An 11,731-nucleotide genomic window follows, 5' to 3' on the forward strand; every position below is an offset into this window, starting at 1 on the left:
TAATAATACCCTCATTACCAAACACTTTTGCTCAAATTTGCTCAGAATATATTTTAATACTAATACAAGGTCTCATTCTTCAAACTCATGCATTTAAATTCGTGTGAAATAACACCTTTAAGCCTTAACCAGCCTTTGAAATCTTTTTGAATCTATGTTTGATTCATCAGATAAGTCCAGGCCTGGCAGACGTTTGAACATCTTTTTGATGCATTCAGGAAATATTGATGGTGGAAATCCATGAAAGTGCTCTGAAACCCCACTCTGACAACTCTTCACAATCTGTTATCCCAACAGGCTGTGACTGGTCCCACCCCAAGATGACGTCCCCTAAAAACAAAGCCAAGAAGAAACCGCCCAAAGACAGCATGACGCTGCTGCCATGCTTTTATTTTGTCGAGGTATGTGTAGATAGGTTGGGTTTATTGATGAATCATCTTTTTTATATACCAATGCTTGGTCAATATGACTCACCAATCAATCACTAGCTGAGTCATTCTTTCTGCTGTATACAGTGAGCTTTTTATGTTGATTGCATCTGGAAGTATTGGACCTCTACTGAGGGCAATAGTTTGATGTTCACAAGCAAATGTTATGGTGTCATCACTTGTTTCCTTTCCCTTGTGTCTATGTGAAGGTGTGTATTAGTTGTTGTGATAAAACTTTGGATGAATCTCCTCTCTCCAGAGGAATATTAAAGGCTAGTCACTCTTGACTTTCTCCTTGTCCTTGTGCATGTGGCGGGCATTTCTCTGTGTCTGTGTGTGTGTGTGTGTGTGTGTGTGTGTGTGTGTGTGCACATGCCTGCCTAGCTCCCCATCGTCCTGTCCTCCTTGGTGTCCCTGTACTTCCTGGAGCTGACAGATGTGTTGTCCCCGGCAATGGTGGGCTTCCGCTGCCATGACCGTGACCTCTCCATGCCTTACGTGGAGACGGGCGATGAACTCATCCCTCTGTTGATGCTGCTGAGTTTGGCCTTTGCTGGTCCTGCAGCATCTGTAAGTCCATCACACACACGCACACACACACACACACACACACACACACACACACACACACACGCACACACTTTGCTGGTAGGGATAAAAGGGTGTTACCTGCATGAAGGTGAGTTTGAGGAATACTTACAGTTTTAGGGAATGTTATAAATGGCAGCTCCATTTTTTCTTTGCATGCAGCTTTAAGGTGTGTGAATGGTGATGTTCAACTTGTTCAATTCATGGGTTGAGGAAGCAAGTGCTAAATTCTCTCAAAAGTAGATGAATATGTGCAAAGATGAATCGTTGATCCAGTGGATTTTTACAGGGTTATTTATTATACTCAGATTTTCCTGTGAACAAAGATTACATCAATGTCCTGTTTAAATGTGCGCACGGCAACAGCATAGCCATTTAGTATCTGCGTAAACACAGTAATTCCAGCATGTGTGCTGTTCATGGTCTTGTGTGTAATTGTGAAAAGATTAGTCCAGACATATATCACTAAGGTAATGGATACAAAATTTTGAAAAATCAGCAATTGTTATGATCAACTTAACATGTTAGGAATAACTTGCAAATGACAAATGGTGTAGTAGAAAAATTTTGTTTTTTCAGAAATTTTGAGTAATTTTGGTCGGATGATGAATTTAAGTTTCAGTATTACTCCTTTTAGCTCTGTTTTGGTCTCCACCAACCATCAAGAAAATAACTTGATCTTGGCGTTCAACTTTTTCCACTAGCTCCAGCTGGTGCTGGGCAGGTAGCATACAATTGGTTTCCCCTGAAAACAGATGCCGCTGCAGGAAACAGGGCTGATCAGAGCAGAATTTGCAGTCAGTACCACTTTGTTCAGCAATAAGCTGAACAAAGCTAGTTGAGTTGTTGAGTAGGGTAATAATTCCCTCTGGGTTTGTCACTGATCAACATTTGATCCGTTGTTCATGTAAAAATGTTGACTAGCGAAGCTTTACAATAACTAAATCTTCCCACAGTGGAGTCACAACGATAAAATCTTATCACAGAGGATCAGTGATCTAATATGTGTCTTGGAGTTTGGGGGGTTTGTGAGATCTGCACACATACATCACACAGAAACGCTTGTGTAAACGCATGGCTCACGCAAATATGCAAGCGTTCAGCTTCTTGAACACTCACAAAGGACGTTCAATCTCTGCTCAGAAATGCATAATCAATGGACGCATTGATAAATACACACCTGACATTCCAATACACACCATCAGACACGCCATCGGCCCCCGAATCAATACACACACACTCTCACACAGACACACGCACTGCTAATCCATCAGCAGCATGGGAAAGAGCACACTTCTCCAACACTCATCTATCACTCTGATTGGAAGTGATCACTATTCAATAGCATCCTGCCTCCATTCTCGATCCGTAGTTCTCTCTCACTGTAGTTCACCATCACAGAAATGGATATTTGACACTAATAGCGCTTTTACCCTTTTTTTCTTCTCTTTTTTGTCTCTTTCTTTTGGTTCTTTTTTGTGTGTTTTCTATGTTGTTTATGAAATTCGTAGAATACCTTTTACCTACTTTTCTCTCTCTGTCTCTAGATTATGATGGGGGAGGGCCTCATGTACTGTATGCAGTCCAAACTGAAGACGTGTCCCAAGTCGGAGAGCAGCATCAATGCTGGAGGCTGCAGCTTCAACTCCTTCCTACGCAGAACCGTGCGCTTCGTCGGTACATCCCACTACCAATCCTTTTGGGGTTTTTTTGGGGGAGTTTTTTGGAATTAAGGTCACATTCTAATCCGCAGCATCTAATGATTAATGAATAGGTTTCAGGGTATGCTCAAGAAAACTTTGGCTGGATACGTGGCTGTTGCTATGGATGTGTCAATAGTTGTGGTGTAGGTTTCCTCAGGGGCCATCTTTTAGAGGGTATCATTAACCACATGGTTTGTCAAACAGGATGTTGGTGATGCAGACGCCTTTAATCACATGATCCAAAACAAACCCCACAATGAAGTGAATTCTGATGTATTTATTTAAGTAAATTGGTAACTGCATAAGTGGGACAGTGTTAACTGTTAATTATGCTTATGGCCTTTGAACAGAGGACTAATCCTGCAAAGTCAGGTTATGGAAGATTATCATGTCCCCAGATCTATTTTACATTTGGTCATAGGTTACCAACAGCGTTAACATTGTAAAAAAAACTGTCTGCAGTCAGTAGTTAGGAACAAAATGTTGTTGTTTTTAAGATAGAAATCAGTCAGTTTTGGCTCAGACACTTATTGGCTGAGCCCCCAACTCGATTCGACTTTTTAGAGTACGGAAACAAGCTAATTACATGCATTAAATGAAGAGTGACTTAAAATGAAACAGGCATGATATAATGCTCCACGGGAAATATCTTGAGGCAGACTTTGAGCTTTGAAGTGAAAAAGAGGAATTAATTCACCTTGCCAAACTTACTGTCTGCGGAAAAGCTTCATAACGTAACAAACTGAAAGCTTGTGGTGTTACTTCAGGTTGCTGGAGCAAATTCAGCGTTGTTTCCCGACTGCAGGTGTTCATAAATGAACTGCTCAGTGTGATGAAATCACCTTGGGCTTTTAGTTCATTTACCAAGGCTGCCTCACCGGCTCTCTCTGTCCTGCCTATCTGTCCCTCAGGTGTTCATGTGTTCGGTCTCCTGGCAACAGCCCTGGTGACAGATGTCATCCAGTTAGCTACTGGTTACCACGCCCCTTTCTTCCTCACCGTCTGTCAGCCCAATTACACGGCGCCGGGAGTGTCATGTGACAACAATGCCTACATCACACGTGACATCTGCATGGGGAAAGACCAGTATGCCATCATGTCAGCAAGGTGAGTCGTGCTCATACGTCCATCTGCCTGAATTAAAATGTTTTATCCACGTATACAAAACATTAAAATAACATGAAGACAAGCAGGTGTAGTGCATTCACTACAAGAAATCAGTTTGGTTGCAGTAGGGCCTTACTCATATGCTTCTCAGCACTCTAATTCTTTTATGCCATCTAATAAGAATAGAGCAGTGGTCGGTAACTTGGCTTACTAGTTGATGTTCAGAATCATTTAGCAGCATACCGCATATTATATACATGCCTGCAGTTGTGGCTCTGCTCATTAAAAAATCTGCTTTATCAGAAAATTCTACTGAAGACATTGTGTTACGATGATAAAGGGATTTACAGTAGTTGCACAGTATACCGTATTATTGTGTGAATGCAAACTAAGGCGTGGAGTCATCAAAATTAATTTGCATTTGAAGAGGATTACAGGAGATTAAAGTAGCTAAGGAGTGACATTGTTGTTGTTACAGTTGGAATTTTAAAATAGTGCAAGATTTTCTTTATTAATGATATGCTGCTTAGTAGTTTGTTACAATGCCCTTACAAATTCTCATTGTGCCCAGCTGGATCATCTCATTTGCAGGTGCTGTGGCTAAGTCTGGGTTCAGAACGTACTTTTTAACATCCCAGTGTGCAGCAGACAGGCATAGGTCAGACAATCAAGCTACGGCATATGGGTATTAGACAGGCATAGTAAGTGCATACAGACAGAGAAAAGATTACAGCTAAATATAGCTGATATAGGGATAATCCCAGCTATACAAAAGCACAAATATTTGTACTTCCATGCTTGTGGGGACCCATATTGACATAATGCATTGGCTAGCTCCTAACCCTAACCTTAAAGGAATAGACGTTTTTGAAAATAGCCTCATTCGCTGTCTGGCTTTCTGAGTTAGATGAGATGATTAATACCAGTACAGCAGATGAGAGTGGTATCAATATTCTCATCTAACTCTCAGCAAGAAAGCAAATAAGCGTCTTTCCCATATTGTAACTACTAAATGTCTAACCCCAAAAATGAGCATAACGTAAACTAAACGTAATTCTAGCCTGAAGCCTGAAGTTTTGATCCTTAAAAAAGTACTTTGAAAAAGTCAGAATCAGCTAAAATATACTCTCTTTTTCCCAATGTCCTCATTCTCAAGGTTGAAAACTCAAATTGGTCTTCAAGTAGAGGGACCAGCACACTCCCCTAACCAGCACACACACAGATTTAGCACTGACAAAGTGGGAGAAGATAAATACAGCATTGCAAGAGACACACTCTCACCCAAAGAATGCCTTATTAAGGCAAATCAAATGAGATTTAATGATACAGTTTTCTAAACTCTAAATAAAAGACTTTCACTGGAACTGATTTGCGCTCCTCTAATGTTACCACGAATGCCCCGTGGTATTCTGTTTGTGTTTGTTAACGCTCACACACAAGGACGGGCTCTCGGTTAGACAAACACAGGTTTTAATGTCAAATATTATCCTGACATCACAAGTAACACAAACAACCACGACAGCTCCACTCAGAGGCAATAAACACTCTCTGAATTTTTTGTGAAAGTATAAATCTTTCTCTTCTTCACGCTTTCACACACCTAACTCTCCCCCTTTCTTCCCTCAGGAAAACATTTCCGTCCCAGCATGCAACGCTCTCTGGCTTCGCTGCTGTCTATATCTCCGTAAGCACTCCCGTGTCTCACTTGCCCTCTGTGCATGTGTACCTTGAGTATGATGTATTTGCATCATATACTGTATGGCTGCATGTGTTTACTGGGTATATCTCTGTCTCAGTGTAACATTGAAGTAATAACTAGTTTACCCTGTTTTTTTAAATTTTTTTATATATATATCTTTGTAAAAACCTTGGTGATACATTCATATTTCTGCAGCATCTTTGCATCACATTACTTTATCCATTTTCTTGAGTTTGTACAGATGACAATGATTCCTCATCTGTTCAATTATCTGTGTTCATGATAACTATCCAGATGCTCCTGTACTTATTCTTAACAAACATTGCTCTAGGCAACATAAGATTCCTTCATATTGCAGGGCTTTAAGCTGGAATGAAATCACTGTCACGTCATAAATAAGTTACATTTGCATTGTAGAGATATTTCCGGATCTCAGATCACAGTACCCTCAGGCCAAAGAGCCATCCAAATCTCATATTAAAGAAAATAACTGGAACTGCCCTCCATGGTTAGATTTCAGCGTTCACTGTTACATCTTTGTGTATATTGGCTCGCTTTCTGCCACTCTGCCGTCCGATGCTGACGGCAGCAGTATGTGAACTGTACAGCAAAGTAGCACTGTCATTTTTCCATGAGGTACCACCCTCCTACACGCACACACACACAAACACACACGTCCACCAATGGCTATTATGAGCTACTGGCCATATCACTGCTGCCTCACTGAGCCCAGAGTGTGCTCATTAAAGCTCACCAGACAGATTTCTGATGAGAGAGAAAAGACAGGAGAGGAAAGCAGCTGTTTTGGTTGCTAGAGTTACAACATGTTGTCTAATATCTATAAAAGTACAGAAGCAGCCAAAAAAACAGGTGTCACATCATTTTACTTCAGTAGTGTTTCTAGTTTTCAATCACAAACAACCTTTGTGGACAGTTACAATGAGGTGAAATGATTTCACTTGTTTTCCACTCTACCTCCTCTTCAAACTGTTTTTGTTTAGAAATTTGCTGAATCAAGACGGGCAAAGCATGTAACCTCACAGAAATTTCAATTGCATTGAAAATAAATGAAATGTCACCCCGCTGACAGATGTCTCCCCCCCCCCCTCTTGCTTCGAGAAAAGGAGGATTTTTTATGCCCCATACTAGATGGACAAGCTTGTTAAAATGGATATTTTTGCAAAGCCTGCTTTTCTGTCGCTCAGCTGTCCTCCGCTTTATGGAATCGAAATATAGTCTGCCTGCAGAGAATTTGAATGTGGCTGTAAATATAACCTCCCTCCCTGCTCTCCTCTACTCTGTTTTACTGTCGAAGAATATTTATCTTAATCATCAGTTAAACCCATACGCAGCTGAGAATTACTTTCTTAAAATAGCACTAACAATCAATATTGTCACTTTTTCAATATAATGCCACTCAAAGATAATTATTCAAGCGAGTGTTAGTTGTGACACTGGAAGCGAAAGAAATGAAGTGCTTCCACAGGAATAATTGAGCTTTTTGGGAAATTCGATGATTCCTTTTTTTTTGCTAGGACAGCAAGGACACAGTGAGCTTAGCTTAGCAAAAAGACTGGATGATGTAGCGCGTTATTATGCCTTTTAATGACATCTGCACCAAAGTCTTGATATGTCTGGCTGTGTGCCTCTCTTTCTCTCCACAGATGTATTTCAATGCCAGCATCAACAGCACAACCAAGCTGCTGAAGCCATTGCTGGTGTTCGCTTTCTGCATGGCGGCAGGCCTCGCCGGGCTGACGCAGATCACTCAGCACCGCAGTCACCCAATAGACGTCTATGTGGGATACCTCATAGGAGCCGGCATTGGAGTCTACCTGGTTAGTTTAACAAAATGCCCTCACGGTGTGAATGACAAGCATAGCAAAAGAGTCATCAGACAAATTTAAAGGAAGATATATTCTAAGGGGTTAATTGTTTTGCTGGTGTCAAAATAATTCCCCCTTTTATGATTTTGTAACTTGCTGAAAGACATTAAAAATGACTTGAAATGGATTTACAATTTCAGGATTTAGTTGGTAAAAGAAGTGCCAGCATATGTTTGCATGTATTTAGGGATTTTTCCCCAGGCAGTAGCTAAAAGTCAGCATGCAGCGTGGGAATGACCGAATACACATAAATAGATTTTTTTAATCAAATGGTTTATTTGTTTTGCTGTGACTGAATTGTCCCATTGTGTTATTCTAACAGTATCACGGCACGCGCTCACAAATGCTTCTTTTTCTCATCACCTCTCCGTGTGGCTTCCATACTCGTCTCTCCAAGCAGTCTTTTTTTTGGCAGGCTCTATATATAGCTTTTTCTATTATGGAAGAAAGGGAGAAAGAATGAATAATCCGATAAGAACTCTCTGGAACAATTTCACACTTCGTTTTAAGAAAACTTGTCGTTCCCATTTTCCACGCCTCCCCCCTCCTCTCACTCTCTTTCTTTCTCGTCTTTCACTCTTTAAGAGGGGGAGCGTTTCCTCCTGTCATTAAAGGATGAATTCTGAGAGAGGGGGGAGGGAGTGATTCATGCTGACCTCAGACTAAACAGAAGGAAGAAGGAGAGATGCCTATTCATGCACTTGTTCTTTGCTATTAAGAATATAATTTTCTTCCCTCCCAAAGATTAAAGAAAATAAGTTTTCACGCTTCACTCTTTATTTAACATGCTGGCTACTTCTATCTCCTCATTTATTTCTCCTCCTCCACCACCCCCCTCCCTGTATCCCTCTGTCTTCTGTCAGGCTGTGTATGCAGTGGGAAACTTCAAAGCATCAGAAGAAGATGCTCACTCTTTACAAAGACTTACCCCAGCTCAGCAGAAGGACAGCCTGAGGGTGCTGAGTCAGCGGAGTCATGACTCCCTGTACAGGAAGACTCCAAGGGTGTCTGAGAGCAGAGAGGAGCTGGGGGCAGGGCTGGGGTCTGGGGCCCGCAGTAAGGTGAGGAGGGAGAAGGCGTCCCTGGCCTCCCTGAAACGAGCAAGTGCTGATGTGGAGCTCCTGGCAACCCGGGGTCCCATGGGCAAGGAAACCATGGTAACCTTCAGCAACACGCTGCCCAGAGTCGCAAACGGCAACAGCCCCATCTCGCCCTCAGATGAGCCCGCTACCACGCAGCGTCACATGACCTTCCACGTGCCCTTTGACCCCCAGAGGTCCCGGCAGCTGGTGTCAGAGTGGAAGCAGCGCTCACTGGAGCTCCGCAGCCAGAGCTCACGAGACGAGGAGGAGGGACTGGACAAGAGAGATGAAGGAGATGAGGGAGGAGCAGCAGGAGAGGGAGCAGACCAAGAGATGCCTTCCTCTCTTTATCCCACAGTGCAGGCCAACAAGGGCATCGCCACACCAACTGGAGTCAGGATGGTAGTGGCACCCCCACTCGTTCACATCCCCGAAGAGGCCAGCCGGCCACCACCTGTCTCCCCGAAGAGTGCCAAGACCCGCGCCAAGTGGCTGTCACTGACTGAGGGAGGGGTGAAGGAACCAGGACCAGGGCCCATTGCGGTGTCGACTCCCCGTGTTCCCAACACGCAGCCCAACCAGCCGCCCAGCCAGCAAAGAGTCACCCAGGTGAGGAAGAAATTAGAAAAGGATTGCCTGCAAATCATGGTAACTCCATTATTTTGAGCAGTCATATTTCATTCTTTTATTTCAAGTGGCATTCAGCCAGCTCTGAAAAATATCGTTTAGACAGAAGAAAGATTTAATAGCTGCCAAACGCTGTGTGTGCTACACACCTATGATTTATTTTGTTTGTAGAATCAAAACGGAACAGCTTGGGTGGAAGTAATTTCAATGATTAGTTTCCAATATAAAATATTCCCACAAGAGTTCAAATAGTAATTATACTTGGAGTAAATCTTAAATATCTGTTAGGGATAATGAATATATTACTATTACCCTTTACAATGTTTACCGCAATAAAAGTCCTTGGATAATAGGTTTATTGTGGTACAGAGCAATCTTGTAATACAAATTGGTGATTTTCATATTAGCTGCTTTTCTTGGGATTGAAAGTTTTTTCTTGACCTTAGAAACAGCAGTTGGCAATCTGCTGACCATATGATCCGTTCAGTGGCTGCGGTGGAGCTTTCAGTCGTATCACATGATCTTCCTCAACAGATGGAGTTACCCAGTTGTAATTGATGTTTTAAATATTTCAATTTCCACTCCTCAGAGCTTGAGAGTGAAAGTTCTTTGTTTCCCTTGGGAGGAGCAGCTGACAAAGTAATATCACCAACAAGGTCCATGTGGTAGCTAATCTGGAGCAGCTATTTGAGAGATTTTCCTCTGTCCTTCAGGTGATAGCCATGTCTAAGCAGCAGGGTCACGGACCCATCACTTCCTCCACTAAGACATCAGAAGGTGGCTCCTCCTCCGGTGGCGGGTCCAACTGCTCCGAGTCGCCCTATTACCGGATCCCATCTGACAGAGACAGCTGCACTGGGAGCAATCCAGGGAGCATCGCCGGAAGCGGGAGCATCGTCACAATTGACGCTCATGCCCCTCACCACCCAGTGGTACGTGTTTCGGCCAGTAATGGGAAGCCATGGGAGTGGAGAAACACCATCAGCGGTAACATGATGTCCGCCGATACATCAGTGGACAAACACCGTGCATCACTGCAGCGACAGGACAATGTTAGTCACTACCGGGATTACCGGACACTCCCAGTTAAAAGTGACTCACTGGGCTCCTCTTCAGCCAGCGGCAGCGCCGAAGGAGGAGCAGAGCTGCCTCCTCCACCTCTCCCCATCTCCTCCTCCCCTTTGCCTCCCCCTCCTCATATGCTGTCATCCCCTCTGCCGCCACCACCACCTCACACTTCTTCTTCCCCCTTGCCTCCCCCTCCACACTCAAGCTCCTCTCCAATGCCTCCTCCTCTTCCAAATCCTGCCTCTTCTCACATGCCTCCCCCTCCTCAGCTGTCCTCCCACATGTCCCCACCACCGCTCCCGTCGTCTTCTCAAATGCCTCCACCTCCCCACCCATCTTCCTCTCAAATGGCCCCACCTCTTCACCCATCTTCCTCCCAAATGCCCCCACCTCCTCACCCATCTGTCTCCCAAATGCCCCCACTGCCTCACCCATCTGCCTGTCACATGCCCCCACCTCCACATATATCCACTTCTCCCTTGCCACCTCCTCCTCACCCCTCATCCTCCATGCATCTATCTCCTCACCCGTCCTGCTCCAGCATGCTTCCCCCTCCTCCCCATCCTGACTTACTGATGGACAGCCACAGCCAGGCGCTGTCCCGCTCCTCCACCCTGCCGCGTCGGCCCTCCGTCTCTGCCCGCAGCCACGCCGAGCAGGAACACTACTACAAGGCCATGCAGAATGAGAGGATGTTATAGTAAAGGAGGAAAACGACAGACATCATTGTCATACCAATGATTGTACTTCAGAAGACTCGGCTGAAAGAGTAGGTTGTGGCAGGTGAATAGAAATGTATGACTTTTGAAAAATGACAAAAAGGCTTAGAGACCTTGAATCCAGAACATCAGCTTCAGTCTAAATGCTGGAAATGAAGAGGCAGCAGGGATGGAGGACCATGGGGAGGTCTGGCAGCTCACACACACTCAGCAGGGGATCTGGTTTTTTCCCTGCTCACTTGTTCTGCCCACAGCGCTGGCTGACTGGGAAAAGAACAGACAAGGGAAGAAAGGGGAGTCAAAGAGGGCAGGATGAAGAATTAAAAACCATCACTCCCCTCAAGTTTCAGCACGCACATCCTCCGAATTTCTTTAAGACACATTCAAAGGAGGAATGGAAGAGGCTGCAGCTGAAAGAGATATCACAATGAACGGTCTGGGATTTGCTAAATCAAGCTTCCCTTGAGAGGGGGGATAAGACTGAGAAAACAAAACAACTACAGGCAATACTAGCTCTCCTAAAACTAGCACAGCTGTTTTAGGTTGCCAACCATTACACACAGAGAATTAGCTGTTTCAACCAGCTGAAAAACTCGTGCTTCAAAACATCCAAAAGCTATGAATAAAGAAAAGAATGCAGTAATGTTAAGTTTAACCACAGGTTCAAGAGTATTAGCCACAACCCACAGAGCATTAGAGACTTTTTACCCCTCAGAGTAAACAAACCAAATAAGGAATTTTACGTTTAATGCCAAGAAAATCTGTCAGTATCCACCAGAGAAGTGAGAAGGAGGAGAAAGGATGGGTATAAGGAGGATCACACA

General features: G+C 43.8%; 1 protein-coding gene across 1 annotated transcript; it reads left to right on the plus strand.

Moving 5' to 3' along the window:
* Nucleotides 1-320: 320 nt before the first annotated feature.
* LOC139212326 (phospholipid phosphatase-related protein type 3-like) lies at nucleotides 321-10,889 on the plus strand. The gene is made up of 8 exons (XM_070842852.1): nucleotides 321-401; nucleotides 813-998; nucleotides 2,564-2,693; nucleotides 3,631-3,826; nucleotides 5,453-5,510; nucleotides 7,190-7,363; nucleotides 8,275-9,102; nucleotides 9,834-10,889. Exons 1-8 carry the CDS (start codon nucleotides 321-323, stop codon nucleotides 10,887-10,889), a joined length of 2,709 nt encoding a protein of 902 aa, XP_070698953.1.
* The last annotated feature ends 842 nt before the right edge of the window (nucleotides 10,890-11,731 follow it).

This window comes from Pempheris klunzingeri, chromosome 13, assembly GCF_042242105.1.
Source record: "Pempheris klunzingeri isolate RE-2024b chromosome 13, fPemKlu1.hap1, whole genome shotgun sequence".
Lineage (NCBI taxonomy): Eukaryota > Metazoa > Chordata > Actinopteri > Acropomatiformes > Pempheridae > Pempheris > Pempheris klunzingeri.

Bases quoted from the DNA above. Each gene is read 5' to 3' on its own strand.
- LOC139212326 (XM_070842852.1), top strand. From the start codon at position 321: ATGACGTCCCCTAAAAACAAAGCCAAGAAGAAACCGCCCAAAGACAGC. The intron at 3,827-5,452 runs GTGAGTCGTGCT...TTCTTCCCTCAG, and splicing joins TATGCCATCATGTCAGCAAG to GAAAACATTTCCGTCCCAGC. The intron at 9,103-9,833 runs GTGAGGAAGAAA...TCTGTCCTTCAG, and splicing joins GCCAGCAAAGAGTCACCCAG to GTGATAGCCATGTCTAAGCA.